Below are 18247 nucleotides of genomic sequence, written 5' to 3'. Positions count from 1 at the left end.
TCTCTCGGGAATAGTCGAGCGTACGATCAAGCGAGCGAGTGCAAGTGATTTTCGCGCTCTTTCGCGTGTTTAGTTCGCTCTACCATCGCGAAATTACACTCGATTGCAAAAACGTTGTCTTGACACCTAAAAAGCATAAACCGTGAACGATGAGACCCAATGGCTTTATGGGTATAAGTGTAATAAATTTATTTGCATAATACTCTATTCTCGTGCGACGGTTGATATATAACCAAAATTAGTTGCATGTGGTGAATGATGGAAACTGTCCAAACTTTCCTTAAAGTGTCAAGTTGGCCAACAGGGACCAATTTTTAAACACTACCCACAAATCCGTTGGGTCTCATCGTTCATGGTTTGTGCTTTTTAGGTGTCAACGTTTATGCAATCGAGTGTATATAGGACACTACGTACCATCCCTTCCCAAGAATTTCAAAGTAGAAATTTGGAAATATTTCTACTTGTGTAAATTGAACATTGATTAGCACCAATGCAAGAGCCCCGTGAAAGGTGCTTCATACGAGATGAAAATCACTTTCATGGCGGAGTGAATTACATTCTGCATCGAAATATGACTAAAACGAACAGGCGCGCCGTGTTTATATTACGCTTGATAGAATTTTCGTATCGAAATGAGAACGCCATCAATTCCGAAAAAAAAAAACGGGAACGAACTCCTCCCATAAATCAACCCGAAGGGAGATTTTGGACCGTATCCGAATACGGAAGTACAATAATTAGGCGGCGGACGTACCGATATCATATGAACACCCAGTGAAAGTCGACGCGCATACGTCCGTCAAACCTGCTCGAGCAAAAATATATGGACTGACTTGCTTTCAACAGATTTGAGTGATTCACCGTAGTGTCATATTTACAAATATATTCCAACACTTATCTGCATATTTATACTGTACATGAACATTACCCTAAGAAACTGCGCGGTTATTGTACTCAACAGAAGTGATGACCTGATTTGCTCCTGCCCCGGTTTGTATTGTAATCGGAAGAGAGAAGGCAGTAGGTATAACCATCGCGAGGTAATGTTAGTACTCTACATAACATTATCATACAACTCTGTACAAAGGACTGCAAGATTTAGTTCATAATGCAGCGAAGTCTTCCTTGAGTTGAGTAAGGACATCTTTACTATCGCAGTGATCTGGATAACCCTCCAAAGATTTAGTTACTGAATTGTGGCTGCTTTGAAGATCGCCGATCTGCAAACAGCGAAAACAAGAAATTCATTTTCGTACACGCCAAAAAGAAAGCCACCAAAAACAGCCCAACACCACACGCGAGGCAACTCTAACAACCGGAAACGGAAGCCGTCTTACGGTGTCAAATGTTTGTAAGAGGGTGGCGTACTAAGAAATTGATAACTGATTTATATGGAAAAATATTAGTTACATTGTTTTACACCACTAGAAGAAACCCGATCTACATTGCTCCATATTGTGTCTCTCCACTCGGAATAAACAGATTTCCGACAACTTTGCTGACGATAAGGCTACGATACGAATTGTTTCGCGTAAAAACGGATCTACAACTTGCTTACGATTGTCGTGAAGGACACCAGTTAAAAGTCGTAGGATTTTGAAATGTGTCTCCGACAATCGTAGGTTATATGACACTGGAGAGTTTACGCGATATTTTGCATGACGCCGGCGAGCAACCCTCACTACAGAAGTCGCATGCGACAGTCGCAAGTAAAACGACATCACATTTAGCTAAGACCAGGTACAAATACTTAACTTTCGAGGGGTTTTCCACTAAAAGTTTTATAAACTTAATAACCTAGATGGAAAGTTTCCTAGAATCCTATTACGCTTTTCATGCTCTTCAATCTTAAATCAGATTTCTATTATACAGATAATAAAACCAATCAGAGGTCGTGCTATGTAACTGTCATTTTACAAACGAAAATAGCACATACCTTGAATGACAGCAGTCCGTGATTATAGTGCGGTTCATACATGTGAGGAGCAAGAGACGCTGCAGCTTGAAGGAATGCGCGGGCCTGGGAAAGAACAACAAATATATCAAAACAAGATCTCGGTGAGGTATTAAAAAGCCGAACGACGTCGCACTTCACTTGCGACGTGCTAAAACGAAACAAAACAAAAAAACAAAAGGCTCGATGGTTTTAAACCCGATCAAACACGTACTGCGAGTTTTTCGAATGGCTTCAAAAACATTCCTGGAAAAGCGTGTGTCAATAGAGTTCATGACAATTATGCTTTTGTGAACGTTGGAAATTAGCATACGAGAAAAACACCGCATGTTAATGAGGAGTGTTTTATCAGCTGATAAAACACCGCATACTAATGAGTGTTTCATCAGCTGATAAAACACCGCATACTAATAAGGAGGAGGTTTATCGATATAAGTCACTGCACGTGATGTATCATTGACCATGTGATAGGTCAATGGGCTTATGAATTATTAATGAGTTTTTGGAGGTACGGTAATGGAGACGATGACGATTCAAATGACGCTGTGGTTCTCCTGAAAGTTCTGCCCAGCCGCACACCAAACAATGAATGATATGATTCAGATGACACTTTGAATACGGAAACAGGTCATACCTGTTCTGTATGACCTTTTCTCATTTCCAGGACCCCCAGGTTATTGTAGGCCTCAGCGTGATCGTTATTAGATGCAAGTGCTAATCTAAAACACTGATAGGCGAGCTGAATGTCTCCAATACCCTAAAGAACAAAAAACAATAATTATTAAAACAGTCATTTTGAAACTTCTCCGGCAACAAGCTCTCTTACGTCCCAACCTACAAAAGAAGAAACCGGAATAAATTTCGAAATTTGAAGGTAAAGGCGAAATATGAAAGTTCAACGCGACCATTCACGAGTTCGTTGTTTATCTTACTGATAAATTTCCCTGTCTAGAAGACCAGTAGTTCACAACTTTTTTCAAATTTCGCCAGATGACTGTCACAAAATGAACACCGCTCACTTACTGCAATACTATACATGGAAACACTAAAAATTTACCACAGCGACGTGTCCAATATTGTACCAGACATCGGCCATGTTTTCGTCGGACGCGAGTGCCAGCGCTCTTTCAAAGCAGTTCAGTGTCATGTCATACTGTTGAGCGAAGAAACAACACAGGCCTAGATTGGTGAACAGCTCTGCATTGTACACACCCATCTGAAGAAGGCGGCTGGAAAACAAACAAAACGTAAATTCCGAGTTGCTTTGAACCTCCTTATGAAAGCGAGGCTTCGTGCATAGTTTTTGTTTTGAAAATTAGGTTTCATTCACATGCAAACAAAACTATGAAAAGCTTTGCACTTAGCCTCGCATTCGTAATGAGGTTTAAAGCAACTTGGAAATGGCCTATTACCCGAAAAGCTTTTCAACTGACTGTCGAAACTAAGCTTGTTTTGGTTATCCGATTGCTGGACTGATAATTCAAACGGCACACGCAACGAGTTCTTACTAATCGTAAGAAACAAAGCAGAGCGTCGCTGCTCGTATCCCGCCCTTGGCACCGGTTGCGAGTTCTCCCGCCCTTGGAATCGATTGCATGATTTCCCGCCCTTGGCATCGGTTGCATGTTTTCTCGCCCTTGGCAGTGGTTGCATGTTTTCTCGCCCTTGGCATCGGTTGCATGTTTTCTCGCCCTTGGCATCGATTGCATGTTTTTTCGCCCTTGGCAGTGGTTGTATGTTTTCTCGCCCTTGGCATCGGTTGCATGTTTTCTTGCCCTTGGCATCGGTTGCATGTTTTCTCGCCCTTGGCAGTGGTTGCAACATTTCCCGCCCTTGGCACTGGTTGCATTTTCCCCCGCCCTTGGCATCGGTTGCAAGTTTTCCCGCCCTTGGCACCGGTTGCATTTTTCCCCGCCCCTGGCATCGGTTGCAAGTTTTCCCGCCCTTGGCACTGGTTGAATTTTTCCCCGCGCTTGGCACCGGTTGCAAGTTTTCCCGCCCTTGGCAGTGCTTGCATTTTTTCCCGCCCTTGGCACCGACTGCTCGTTTTCCTTCTTCTCTTTTTCCGCTCCGTTTTCTTTTTGCACCTTTTCCCTTTTCACGCTTGCCACTGGTTGATCGCTTTCCCGCGCTTTACACAGGTTGAATATTTCCCGCCCTTTGCACCAGTTGCACTGTTTCCATTTCCGTCTCTACTCTAAGTTCTCATTGATAAATTGCGTTATTTACTTATACTGTGTGCAGATTACTTTCGTCTTTAAATTTAAGATGACCGTCGGACCATTCTTGAAAACCGTCAACCTGTTGCCCAAAAAAGTTACAGGCTTACCGATAAAATCTGAGTGCAATCTCCGGCTGATCAGTGTAGAAATGGTGAGTTGCGATGCAAGCGATGGCCTCCACGTGAGTGTTGTCAAAGTGCAGCACTTCTTTATACAATTTTACCGCATTTGTCATGTCATTCAACTCCTAGAAACGATATCAAATTAAAAAAGTGAGGATAGAACATTAAAAACTGTGAGTTTTTGTTTTCCCGAGAACATTGAGGGTCGAGAGGAAACGAAACTCAGTTTCCCGTGGGGTCAGTTATTTAGTGTTTTGTTATTATACCTTCAGTTCTTATTTGAAAGCGTTTAGCTGCCATGACTGCAAAAAAAATATTTTCTTAACGCGGGCTGGCACACAAATTTGCCGCGGTTTCAAGGTGCACGGCCTGATCACGTGCGAGTCGAAAGTTCAAGTTGTTGTTTCCTTAGGGAGTTAGGGAGTTAGTGAGTTTTGACCAATGGCACGTGACACGTTCTCCTCCAATCGGAAAACGTATTTGAGTTGGGAGGTACAACAATACGCCGATAATTTAGCCCGGACGATTTTATACTACGTGCACTCGGGCCTGACTCGGACGTAATGAAAGTCTCCGGAGTCTCTGAGGGATGACGCATGACGAGATTTCAAAGTGAGCTCTCGTTTGACAGCGCATCTGTGGGTTACAGCCAACAGAACGTAAGTTTAAATTCGCTCTCTCTCGCTCTTGTTTTGCTTGAAACCTTCCCGCTCACCGAAACAGGGGCACCCAAATTAAATAAATTATCTGTTGGGAAGGTCCTTAATCCCCTTATATTTTCTTAAGGGAATTTTCACCTCGAACGTTTGTGACATGGGAAATTTTAAGTCCTAGCGGTTTCGGATAGATAAAAATGTCGTTTTGGATGCCGGAAAAAGGTCAGCTAGAATTTTCGGAAAGGAAAAAAGACCTAAGGTTTTCGGGAAATGGACAAAAATGCCCTGGTAATTTCGAAAAGACTCAAGTTCCCCCAGAATGACCGAACAGATAAAAATATTATAGGGCGGCCTGAAATGAACCTACAGAGCTTTAAAGGCACTTCAGATCCCTAAAATTGCGTTTCAAAGGATTTGAGAGAAAACTGCCGTTGGGTGCCCCTGCCGAAAGTCTCTCGCGTAAAACCTACTCAAGGTTCATGAGAACTCGATGGAAGTCCAAACTCTTTCTCCCTTGTTTGGCTTAAAACTCTCATGCAATTCTTTACCAGGCTCCAGTTGTTCAAAATCAAAGGGTGGATAACATTATCCAGTGGATAAGTCACTATCCATGACTATCCAGTGGTGCAAATGTATAGCAAACAACGCTTATATGGCAGGCAAGTTATCCACACAATCCCATCATGATACTTAAATTAGACATACGCTTCTACTCTATACACAAGTTATAGGGCTATAGGGAAATTCTTGCATACATTTATTTGCCGCATAGCAACCTATCCAGTGGAAAAAAATTATACGCTCTTTGAACAACCGGGGCCAGAAGTTTATGAACAAGATGCCCCTCTAATGGCACTACACGGAATGCTTAATGTAGCCCCAATTATTCCCCATTGTATGTTTCGCAGATATTTAAAAAATATCCTCCCTTGGCCATTGAAATAATTGTCTGAATGGTTTTATTCAGATATATTGCGTGATACTTATCGTTGCGTTACTAGGAATCATACCAGAAATAACTATGCAATAACGTCATGACCCCGCTGAACTGGTCTGGCCTCCTCTAGCTCTAATCCTTCTCGTTGATCATTCGATCTGTTTTTTAAAGCGGATTTTCTTTGCTGTGAACTCTCCCAATTTCCGCCGTTTCAACGGCCGAGTACTACCTAGAAGTTATTATTTCGATTTACTGCTTGAAAAAGGTTGGTTTTCTCTCTGAAAACGGCAGATCCGGAGTCTTAAATTCAGACATGTGGCCGCCATTGAACGAAAACAATTTTTCCAAATGATGATTTGCTTTGACGTCACACAAGTAGAGATGAGTGGGTCCCCTCCCTCGTGATATACGCGCAGATAATGGAGTTTGATTGGGCCGCTTTTGTTCAAGACAATCAAAACAATAGATCCCTTTTGGGAGAGGGAAGAATTTAATCTAGTTTTAATGAACAAGATGCCTGCTAAACTGGCCTTACGCGAGATGCTGGGGCTGATTCATTTATTCCAACTGTATGCTTCGCCGATTGATAAAACTATCCTTGCTAATGGAATAGTTTGAGTCACGACGATCGCGTTACGTTGTTTTCCGTGTGTTACGCGACTCAGACTATCAGCGGAAATTTGTCAAATTCCATTACGATAACGTAAGCTTCTCAATGACCTCTTTTCAGTCTCGCGTCGTGGTCTAAGACTGTCAAACAAAGCACGATTCCTTCACTAAGAACTCACCAATTTCCACCGTTTTACGTGTCGGGTGCTTCTTAGAAGTTATTCTTTCGATTTGTCGCTTCAAAATGGTGAAATTTCCCTTTGAAAACGGCACACTTGAGTCCAGAACATGTTAAAACAATATGGCGCGACTTAATCCGTCTTTAATAAATATATCAAATGATGCATTGACGTCACACAGGTAGGGATGAGTGGGTCCCCTCCCTCGCAATATAAGCGACAAGAATGGATTTTGATTGGCCTGCTTTTGTTGAAGACAATCAAAACAATACATCCCGAGTAGGAGAGGGGAGAGTTTAATGAATAAATTAATGTACCGATTTGTGTATACGACGAAGAAAAAAAAAAAGAAATCGACCCGTTTTAAGACACGGTATGCCCCTTCAGGGCATCCCGCGTAATAAATCAAATGATGATTTGACGTCACACAGAAGTGATGAGTGGGTCCCCTCTCTCGTGATATGTGCCTGAAAAATAGATTTTGATTGGGCCGCTTCTGTTGAAGACAATCAGAACAATATATCCTTACCAGGGGAGGACAGAGTTTAATGCATAAATTAATGTGCACATTTATGACACCGATGAAGAAAAAGATACCCGACCGAAACCTAGACACGTCATGCCCTGCGGGCATTCCGTGTAATTACGATGGGCGTGAAAGAACAAAAGCTCTCTCAGTTACCTCATGAATGCGAGCAATTCCTGTCAAAAGTGTGGTCTCACCCGGAAATTTCTCCAGAGCCTGCAATAATAACGAAATAGGTTGTCTATACAAAAATTCACCAACCAATCATTAATTTACTGATGACTTAAAGAAAGTAATAATCCCCGGGAAATGATGTCATTTAATTCGATGTTTGATATATCTATTGTTATTATCAGTATTGTTAAATATTGTTAAATAGTGTTATTGTTATTTATCATTGTTGTTGTTGTCATTCTTATTTTTATTATTGCTATTACATATATTCTTGTTAATGTTACTATTATTATTATTATTATTATTATTATTATTATTATTATTATTATTATTATTATTATTATGGCAGTAAAAACTTCTGGATGCCCAGATTACCTAAACAATGATTGGACGGCCAGCCGTAGCCAATCAATGTAACGACCAAAGTCCATACAATTAAACTTCTAACTTCTAATCATAAAAATCCTAGAAATTAAATCTTAAAACTATTTACCATCCATAAAATCCTCAATCTAAATACTAAAAGTTCTGTTCATCGCGATGAAAACACTTAAAAAATAAATAAAAATAAAAGTATAATAAAACGCCTAATGTCCATTATTTCAAAAGCTTAAAACGCCTGGCAATGTTATTATTATTATTATTATTATTGTTATTATTATTATTATTATTATTATTATTTTTGTTGTTGTTGTTGTTGTTGTTACTGTTATTATTACCAGGGGGGCTTTTTTGGGGCATTTTTCCTCGGGTCATTCATTAGTCTACAGCGAGGCTTTGACAGCCTTGTGATTTTCACTGCTGGAAATTACTGATGAATAATGACTCTAGAAAGCTAAACAATGAGAGACCCACCTTTTTGTACACTTCAACAGCAGTTAGTGGTTGATCCAGTCTCCTGTACACTTTACACAGGTACAAATATATATCCACCACATCTTGATCACGAAGAGCTGATTTCAGCTGCCTCTCAGCATCACGATACATACCAAGTCTGGGTGCAAAAAAGAAAAAAGATCACAAGGTGTTCTAAGTGGGTGGTGGGGAGTGAAGGACAGACAGAGGACGAGGGATGGGAGGAGAGAGTGGTCTGAACTTCCCATAACCTTTACTTACACCACCCACCCCTCCCTTGACAGCTTTCCTGTTTAGGTGACTTAACAAGGCAAGCTTATTATTTATCGCGAACTCATGTTCATAAATATGGGCTCATGTTTGTGAACATAGACTACATATACCAGAAGTCTCTTTAATATTTCCCTTAGAGATAGCAGGGAGCTTAAGCAACAACGACAGCAACGGCAACTAAAACGTCACCCAAAAATTTCTGCTACTTTGCGATTTCAACTCGCTCAACTTTTACAAAAATGGTGACAATCCAGGAACCAAATTGGTAGCAGTAGCGTACGAGTTGTAAAAAGAAAATGTAAAATTCACTGTCGAGTGTTCATGTTCTTCACAAAACCTTAAATGTGGCCAGTTCACGTTGTTGTTTCACAAAGAAATGTACCAAAATGTAAAACGCACGTGCAGAGCAATTGTTTTTGCTCATTCAACCTATTGTTTTGAGGCGTTGTCGTTGCCATCGCCGTCGACGTTGCTTAAGCTCCCTAGTAATGCCAGGGAAACATGTAAGTGTGCACAAAAATTGCCATATTGAGAAGATGTTGGTTCTCTCTGCTTTTGCCCCAGGAGTCACATCTCTTGGTCTGATGTTTCCTTGCAAGAGGCAATTTCATTTTACTTCCTCACATGATCTTTTGCTCAACAATTCCCAAGAGAAATCAGGGACTACCAGTACTTGTTGCGTAAATGGCCCAAAAACATTATGAAGGCTCAATTAAGTCTATCAACATTTTTAATAATATACATGCTCTCCTAAGGTAAAAGAGTTAAGCAGGTTTCTACCTGTAGTAGCTTTTGGCTAGTTGAACCTTCCACCACCAGTCCTTAAACTGACACTCTTCTGTCGCCTTTGCTGCAAGCTCTAATGCCTAACACACGAGATAGTACATCAGTGAAATGGTGTATCAAGGGGAGGGGGCCCCACGCCACCCCCTGTACTCAGAAAAAAGATCGGGATAAGAGGACCAAAATTTTGACAATTCTGAAATATTTTGCTTCCCCCACTTCTACTCCTGGTCTGCTCCTTTCTTTTTTTTTTTATTATTTCTACTTACATTTCTAACATCATTTTCATGGTGGAAAATGTATTCAAACAACACCTAGAAACAAAAAAAAAAGACTGGGTTAGCAATAGGCAGATAACATTGTTATCACTGTTATTCCAGATATTCAAAATTAATTAAATAAATATAAAATAAGAAAAAAGTGTAGTTGGCAATAAATAGACTGCCCTTTACCTTTGCAAGATTCTGTCTTTGTGCATATTTAGACAAGTTTAGCTTTGCAACATTTATAAATGGTCCATCAGGCTGTGACAACATGGATGCCTAAATTAAAATATAAATATATATTACTGGAAAGCAGAAACACTGGACTAACATGGATAATAAACAATCTAGGAAAGGTTGAGAATATACAGAAATGTCTGGTGTGTCAAACTCTTAAGGGGGAAGGGAACTCCCCTTTATAAGGCACATTAGGTATCTGCCTTCCTAAAGGGTACATGTTTATCTGTTTCTGTTGGTAATAGGGTATCAACGTTCTCAATTTTGCTTTGAAAAAGGGGGGGGGGGGGTGGTTAGGGTGCTTTTAGACACTTATTTACCAAAGAGGGGGCTTTTTAGAGCCTTCTGTGGGAAGCAAATGGATTAATTTTCTGGAACAGCACAATCAGCACTGAGAGTTGTATCATACGTCTTATGATACAGTGTTACAAAAAACCTTTCAGTTTTTTATACTTACAGTTCCAAGACGAACATGTCGGCCAGATGCACTTGTCACTGGTCTGGAACAAGGTAATAAAGGGAATATGATGGTTATAACAACATTAACTGAAGTCATATGTTTCAAGTTCAATCACCATGTATTGCATTTGTCTAATGACAGAAGTATTTGAAATACGCCATTGGTGCTTATACCTGGCCGTTTGTGCAGTACGTGGAGTCTTTATGGCTTGTTCCATTGTTCCTGGTCTGCCACTCTGTGTTCCAGGTCTGACAAATCCACTGACAGGACGTCCTGCCTGTGACATGGGCCTGAAAGGCAAACATTCACTCTTTCGTAAAGACTTGAGTTATCTTAACTGAGCTAAAGAAATCCCTATAAAATTTTCATAAAACTGTCCCCTAGCATACTGTAAATTAATTATCTTGTACATGCCTGGCACTTATATTTCATATATTTCAATTACTGCGTCTTTTAATAAATTTATATGCAGACTCTGAAGTTCAAGATTCAACCAAGCATTATGCTTTTCAATGTCCATCACTGGAGCAGACCTCTTAGAAAACAGGTTGTTTTGCTCAGTAGGATCAAAAAACACATTCATATGTTGTGATGGAGAATTTCAATCCACTTTGTCATAAATTTCGTATTTTTGGGATCAGTCAGTTGTTGTAAAATTATGATTGGTGGCAGTAAAAGATGCAAAATTATTGCTAGTTGGGTTTTCATGTTCAGAGTGACGTGTTATTGAAAGGCACAGTAAGTAAGGGCCTTCAATTTATACAATTTCCTTGATCAAGAATGACAAATAAAACATTTGATTTCCTTAGCTTTAAATGTTGCACAGCAAACAAATGCTGCTCTTTCCACTGTCATGCTCAATTGAACTGTTTCGCCCCTACATAAATTCTGTAAATTATTCCAGCAAAGTCTATTTGAGAGCAAAGGTCTCCCAGGTGCTGGCTTCCATGAACAGCAGTGATATCACTCTACCTCACTCCAGGTGTGGGAGCACCTGGTCCTGTGCTTGTTCCTGGCTTTTTTAATGATGTTCCAGGACCTGTTTTAGAAACAAACAGTATTCATGAATTGAACACAAAACAAGAGACACAAAATTGCATGCTAAATTACGGTGCAAATCAGAAAAATGTGAAACTAGAACAACAAGCAGGAAAGACTAGCAGGCATGCAATAACGTTACTCTGTAGATAAACTACCAGCCAGATTTTTCACAACTGGCGGTTTGATCTTTCATCTGATTGGTTTGCAGCACAGTAAAATCATGAGGCAGTCAAAATGCCCCTGGGGTAAATTAATGCCCAACCCCCATGGTGGACTATGAGCAAAATGTCCCACTAATGCCCGGGGGGGGGGGGATGGGCACTGCAGGAAATTACTGATGCATAAACTACATGAATACATTTGATGCATTGGATCAACTAGTACTTATACTTGGAATGGCTATTGATCATGAAAAAAGATTCGCCGAAATGTGATAAAAATGTAGCTATTGTAAGAAGTTTACTTATTTATTAAAATAGAAAACATAAGCATAAATATACTGACGCGGTAGCTGGGCAACGGCGTTGTCGTCCATCAACATTTCAGCAATTCCTTCTTCATCAACATCAACCTCGTCCACATAGACTTGTTCCGTCAGAGCTCGTGTTTTTAAACACCATGATGCCTAATAAAACAACAAGAAAGAAAATGGAAAATTTGCACTGGCTAAATTGCACTAGAGATCGCACTAAAATCAACGTTTAATATACAAACAAAAACTGATAAACTTAAGGTCTTACTTCAGTTATTTTTAATTTGTCTTGTTAAAAACTGAAGCACAAATAAGAAGTTAAAATAAGCATAATTTCCCAAGATTAGAATACCTGATCGTAAGGATTTTTCTTCAACAACTGTGTACAGACTTCTGCGCACTCCTCGAATTTTCTTCGCCGATGAAAACTCAACGCTAAAAACAACGGATCCATCTGCATCGTTCCTGTGCCCGCCATCTTGGGTTTTTTTTTTTTTTTTTGGCGACTTGAATCGCTGGCTCAAATTTTGCTGTTGTCATGACGGCGAAACTCTTTCCCGCGAAATTTTAAAATAGCGAGGGCGACGACAAGTTGGAATTTCTGAGTTTCAATTTTTAAAAATGGGAGTTCGGTCATCAATTTATTTTGAGGTCGTCAATTTACTCGTTTCCTTTCATTATCAGAATAGTTGAAAGCAGTATTGTAAAGCCGTTTTCAATCGACTGACTTTGATTTTGGGCTTGGGAGTCATAACATTTATTGACAAGAACTCACACAGATTTCTTTTTGAATCATAATCAACTGGGTATTTTTCAACCAACCAGGGCTGATTAAATCAAAACTTAGCGTGAATCGTCTTTATTCGTGACCTCCTGATCAGTAGACGCTCATTCCCACTTGACGCGGCGCCGGTTGCGTGTAGCTTTGCATGGATATTGCGCAATGTTTTGCCTGATGAAGACCTATCGGCGCGGAACAGCCGTGAAGAGGAAAATGTCTGAAATAACACAACAGGAAAGTACTGCTCAGTGGCAGTTCGTTTGAACGCCAGCACTTCAGAGAATCAAACGTTGACAGTTATCAGACCAACTTGAATTGAACAGCAGATATTTTAAGCACAGGATCACAGAAAAAAATACTCGCTCGGTAGCTTTAATTTCAATCCTCGCTAATTCTTCCTCCGATGGTTCTCAAGTTTCAAGCATAACTGCAGTTCTGCTCGAAGCCTGGCTCGAAGCCGAGCATAAACTGGTTTTTAAGAGGCCAATTGTTTTGTTTAGTAATTCACTTAAAATTCAGCAGCTGGCAATTTCTGCTAAAGAGGATTTGCATTAACTACTGCTGAATGCAATTAGCTATTATAAAATTTTAATGGTATGGTCCATTTCCTTTTCCAACTCTCTTTGCGTTTCAACGGTTTATTTTTAAGCCTCTAAATTTATAGAGCGAGATTTTCCGCAAACACAGAGCCCTCGGCTGAAGTCCAGTCGATGACAAGGCGTTTTTACAAGCACGTTTCCCCGATTGCGCTTTTGGTGGTTATGTATTTTACCCCGTTACCACAAAACTTGTTTATTTTATGACGCCCCCGTGTTTGCCCTCTCTGCCCCCGATTTAAATAATCAGGCACTGATTATCCACCCACCCAGAGTTAGGGAAGAGTAGTGGTCTTCAGGCGTTTATTGTAAAACAAACGGAAAACGTGAAAACGCGGAGGAATATCACAAAAGTCATTAGTTATCCCGAGAAGGCAAATTTGTGGTCACTCGGCTATGACGCAGAATACCTCAGCTGAGTATTAAAATATCCTTTTTGAGTGGTTATCTAAATGGCTACTGTCCATTTTGCTGGACTTTTTTCCTGACGGAAATTTTCAGAAAATTCTCGAAATTTGTCAAATTTGCAAGAACGGAACTTCAACATCCACACCAGTTTAAACCCATATAGGGCCATATACTGCCGCCCATTCGCCCGCTGACAACGCAAACGCGTCGAAGCGTCTCTCAGCTTTCACGTGCTAAAACCCTGCTAACTCCTCAAATGAAACGGAAAATTTGGGTCATAAATCAATACTGGCTTTTGGTTCAACACTCGACGAAAACGAATGAAGAGCATGTATTTTTCTCTGAAACAGCCGAGTCATGTAGTGGAGATAAAAGATGTGTATGATCAAATATTTGTGAGAAAAAGCAAAGCATAAATAATGTATTTCTGATCAATAGTGTCAAGCTAACAATAGATATGGGCCTCTTATCAAAATATGAACAGGGCAAAGGAAAAAACTTATGCTTGCATGCATCAGTTCAGGAACGTTATATTTTTACTTATTTTGATTAAAACTTGTCAAATACATCGCATCTAGCGAAATGTAATCGATCATGGCTGGTATAAACAGATGTTTCCTAGTATTAAAATACAGCTAAAAGTATTATCTTTCATGTGTACAAAGTATTTATACTGCCCAAGCTAGACAAAACCCCTGGCTAATTTTTAAAATTTCCCGTCGCTCTGGGCTTTGACTTCACCTCTGACTTTTCCTAGTCAGAATTACTCAATAACAAATTTCATCATCACATTTCAAAAGGCAATCACGGCCCACGACCAGCCAAGATTACATGAAAGTGTTACAATAAAATTACTTCCAAAGTCATTTCAGGTTTGAGTGACGCGACGCGCCCAAGCGGTTGCGCGTTCTATTTCGCGCGCGTGACGCGGGTCTCAAGTTTTCTTTTGTGTTTTGAACGTGACGTCATTCCTTGCTTCCAATCAGCGGCCGGAAGCCGGTGGGCATTGGCCCCTCATCCGGCGAAACAATGCGAGAGCTTTTGATAATGAGGTTTACAGTGTTTGGCGATTTTGCGTTTGCATGCTGGAAACGTGTAGCCCTTTTTGGCCAAGAAAACTGCATTGTAATTCAAAGGATTACTATTCTATAGTTCAAGGAATGACGTGAGTTTCCAACGAGAATATTGATTGCGATACAAGAAAACGAGTTCGTGTGGTTGAAAGCTTGAAGCACGCAATTTTTCTTCGCGCGTGGTGAAAGTTACAACGCCAGCTGCGAAACTACAATCGACACTAGCGTACCCTCGTTGAAAATGGAGAAACAAATCCCCGACTCCGTTATTTTGGAAGTCTTTAGGTGTTTATCGAAAAGGGAACTTGGCGTTGTGGCTCAAGTTTGTCGGCGCTGGAGACGCGTAGCTTACGATCGCTCGCTTTGGTTCGTTGTTGACATGAATGATTTTTGGCCTGCGGTCGATGAAGAGACTTTATTGATGTTGATCCGGACGCGTTTATCTTCGGCAAAAGCGTTGAATTTGGGCGGCTGTACACTTACAGCAAAGGTCGCAAAAGAACTCGCTAAAAGGTGCCATCAGCTGCGCAGTTTGGTGTTTTATGGAGCCGAAGTTGAAAGCGAAACGGGCCACGAAGGCATACGCGACTTCCCAACGAGCTTGGAGCTGATGGATTTGCGCTACTCGTGGGGAAATTTCAAGTTTATGAGGCGATTACCGAGGCATTTTACTCAAATGAGATACGTTGGGCTGGGCATGGACTCTTCAGAGAGTCTTGTACCTGACGTTTTCGCTAAAATGAGGAACTTGAGAATTTTGGACTGCACGGATTGCGAGACTTTGACCGATGACGCACTTCTCAAGATCTCCATGAATTGTCCGCACTTAGAATCGATTTGCTTGAATGAATGTAAAAATTATCGAGGCAAGTACCTTTATCGAGTCCTAAACAACTGCAGATCTGTGTCTACGCTTCTTATTCGCTTTACCAAGATAACAGACGAGGCATTGATGGTGGTGAATTGGGAGAGAACAATGGTCAAGGAACTCGATTTAACAGGATGTTATTTCGTGACAACAACCGGGCTTTCAAACGTGATTGCCAGGCTGCCCGACATTCGCTACTTCAAAATGAACCAGTGTGGATTTCGGCACATCTTGCATTTGAGGATTTACCAAGAAGTAAGACCAACATTGTCATACAAATGTCTGGAAACTTTGGATCTTCGGTGGAACTTTCTTCTGTCTGCGGAATGTTTGGAGGGCGTACTGCAACAGTCCCCCTCCCTGAGGTACTTGGGAGTGAGTCACTCCCCGAGGATACCCCCCTCAGTAATTGCCGAGATGTTCAAGTTTGTCTCCAAGTTGAGGATTTTGGAATTTGGACCTCTTCGAAAGGAGGCACTTTCAGAAAGCCCTCTAGTTCCTAATTTGATTAAAATGTGTCCCCTAATAGAGGCAGTGTCTTTGATCAATTTCAAGCTCATTGATGATGCAGATGCAGACCTAGTACAGGAGTTGAGAGACAAATGCAAACACATTCGAGAGGTGAAGTTATGTAGTCCTCGAATTGAGCACGTGGCCATAGGAAACAGTGGAGAAACTATAACTGTAGAGCGACTGCTCATCAAAATGGAGAGTCTCTTGCCAAGCCCTGAAAACACACTTGGCAAAGTCATCAACAAATTGCATGTATAGGTGGTTAGTAACATTAATATTCTTTTTGTTGTAGGTCGTCATTGTATATATAATCACCAGATGTTGCAAACACAATTGCTATTCTAAATTTCACAATGCAAATGACAATAAGTCAAATTATTTGACATCTTAAAGGAAACCTCCACTCTCGAAACATATTAACGTTAAATTGTTGAAAATACAATCTACTTTGAAATTTCGTTGGAAAACATGGAAATAATATTTCAGTGTCGGACAAAACATGATTTGATTATCGCCTATTTTCGCTTTTAAATTTCCCGGGCGCCGCCATCTTGGATTTCATGACGTAATACGGTTGCTTAATTGTTTCAAACAAAAGAACTTCTAATGAATAACAATAGTGGCAACCATTACACGTCATAAAATTCAAAATGGCTGCGCCCAGGAAATTTAAAAGCGAAAAATAGTCGGTAATCATATCTAATTTTAACACACCTGAAGGTCATTTCTACGTTTTAGACTAAAATTTAGAATTTGGACACTATTTCCAACACTTAACCGTCAATTTGTTGTCAGAGTGGAGGTTCCCTTTAACATGGCACTGATCGAGTGTTTGATATCAAAGGTTGTCAACTTATGCTTTGGAAGTTGGTCATAAAATGATAACTTAGTCTTTTAATTAGAAAGTGATAACAAACACAAATTTCTTTTAATTCTGACTGTAAAATATTCTTCTCATTTCACATTCAAAATCTCTTTTGTAATACAAGTTTATTTTGACAAGTTTTCAGGCTTAAATACACACTCCGAACGTCAAACATATCATGACACTCGGTTAATAATGTTAACGTTTATGATATTTATAAAATATAATCGCTTCCAGTGGTGAATGAACAAGCAAATCATAACCCATAGCATCTGTTTTATCGTGAGAAGTTGAATTAATTTAAACTCGGTGTTGGCTTGTTGTAAATCTCTCTGTTATTCAACTAAAACACGGTATGTCACAGATAATACTTTTTTAGTTGTCTGTTGTTTTTGGGGGTTTGTAGGTCTAACAACACTGAAGATAACTCTTAAATGAAAGCAGAGTTTTAGGCAAAGTGATTGAGGCATATTTCTGCAGTATCTCCAAGAGTGTTTAATCTTTTCTATGCCACTTGCTGTCTTTCTCTTCATCAGCATTTAAATCATGTTACATGTATTAGCCATCAGTACGTGCTAACATGCAAATTCTACATTGATGTACATTTAACAAAGGGTGTATTGTTTAGAAGCAGTGGAGCATAAGATGTTTATTTGTATTGTTCAATGGCCCACGCATTGTTTGTTCAGGATTGTAGTGTTTTCCAATATATATTAGAATTAAGTTCTTATTCAGTCACCATTTATGGGCATGTTTTTTTGGGGGACATATTCTGTTTATTTGGAAAAAGGAATACACTAAAAGATCTAAGTTATTTCTGTTGCCTGGTAACAAAAAATATCCAAATGGTCAATTGGTAAAATAATCAAATACTTATTGTTTCAGAAGAAGAAGAAAAATATATTTAATTTTTGAGGTATTCTAATTTTGGAATATCCAGAATATGTTCCAAAAAAATGTCGCATGGGTATTCATATAGTGTGTTACATCCTTTTTCTGTCCAGCTGTGAATTTCTCTGACAAAAAGACTCCTATATTTTTGAAATTTAAAATTATTAACAAAATATTATATTTTAGCTCAATCATAAGGGGTAATATCTTTAAACATCTTTAAAACCATACAATAATAACAGCATTTTTATTTTTTGGTGTTAAGCATTCATGTCAAGTAGCATTGAAGACGACTGTTCAGCACAAAAGAACATACCCCCCACTAAGAAAATGTTATTATTGAACACAGTATTTTAGAGTGGAAATACACAATGAAAATGTGATATAGTGTGTCACACTACACTTTCAATCTTGTGACTGATCATTGCAGATTGTAAACTTTGTCATTCTGCAGAACGTTGGATAATTTTACTGGTCTGGTTTTTATTT

General features: G+C 39.7%; 2 protein-coding genes across 2 annotated transcripts; one reads left to right on the top strand and one right to left on the bottom strand.

Moving 5' to 3' along the window:
- Nucleotides 1–450: 450 nt before the first annotated feature.
- LOC146478554 (tetratricopeptide repeat protein 8-like) lies at nucleotides 451–13351 on the bottom strand. The gene is made up of 15 exons (XM_085112161.1): nucleotides 12116–13351; nucleotides 11796–11916; nucleotides 11223–11289; nucleotides 10424–10540; nucleotides 10248–10290; nucleotides 9743–9832; nucleotides 9560–9604; nucleotides 9288–9373; nucleotides 8235–8373; nucleotides 7362–7421; nucleotides 4284–4423; nucleotides 3012–3183; nucleotides 2589–2711; nucleotides 1937–2020; nucleotides 451–1220 (listed from the first exon to the last, which is right to left on the bottom strand). The coding sequence occupies exons 1-15, from the start codon at nucleotides 12239–12241 to the stop codon at nucleotides 1104–1106; spliced, it is 1530 nt and encodes a 509-aa protein (XP_084968287.1). The 5' UTR covers nucleotides 12242–13351; the 3' UTR covers nucleotides 451–1103.
- A 55-nt stretch (nucleotides 13352–13406) lies between these two features.
- On the top strand, nucleotides 13407–16388 carry LOC146478553 (F-box/LRR-repeat protein 12-like). The gene has a single exon (XM_085112163.1). The coding sequence runs from the start codon at nucleotides 14863–14865 to the stop codon at nucleotides 16258–16260; it is 1398 nt and encodes a 465-aa protein (XP_084968289.1). The 5' UTR covers nucleotides 13407–14862; the 3' UTR covers nucleotides 16261–16388.
- Nucleotides 16389–18247: the final 1859 nt, after the last annotated feature.

The sequence above is a fragment of the Pavona decussata genome, unplaced genomic scaffold (assembly GCF_977016875.1).
Source record: "Pavona decussata unplaced genomic scaffold, jaPavDecu1.1 SCAFFOLD_64, whole genome shotgun sequence".
NCBI lineage: Eukaryota > Metazoa > Cnidaria > Anthozoa > Scleractinia > Agariciidae > Pavona > Pavona decussata.
This window is presented reverse-complemented; position numbering and strand designations above follow the sequence as displayed.

Excerpts from the sequence above, each read along its gene's own strand:
- LOC146478554 (XM_085112161.1), bottom strand. The coding sequence starts at position 12,241 with ATGGCGGGCACAGGAACGATGCAGATGGATCCGTTGTTTTTAGCGTTG. Across the intron at positions 9,605-9,742 it reads AAAGACAGAATCTTGCAAAG|GTGTTGTTTGAATACATTTT; the intron begins GTAAAGGGCAGT and ends TTTTGTTTCTAG. Across the intron at positions 4,424-7,361 it reads GAATTGCTCGCATTCATGAG|GAGTTGAATGACATGACAAA; the intron begins GTAACTGAGAGA and ends TATCGTTTCTAG.
- LOC146478553 (XM_085112163.1), top strand. The coding sequence starts at position 14,863 with ATGGAGAAACAAATCCCCGACTCCGTTATTTTGGAAGTCTTTAGGTGT.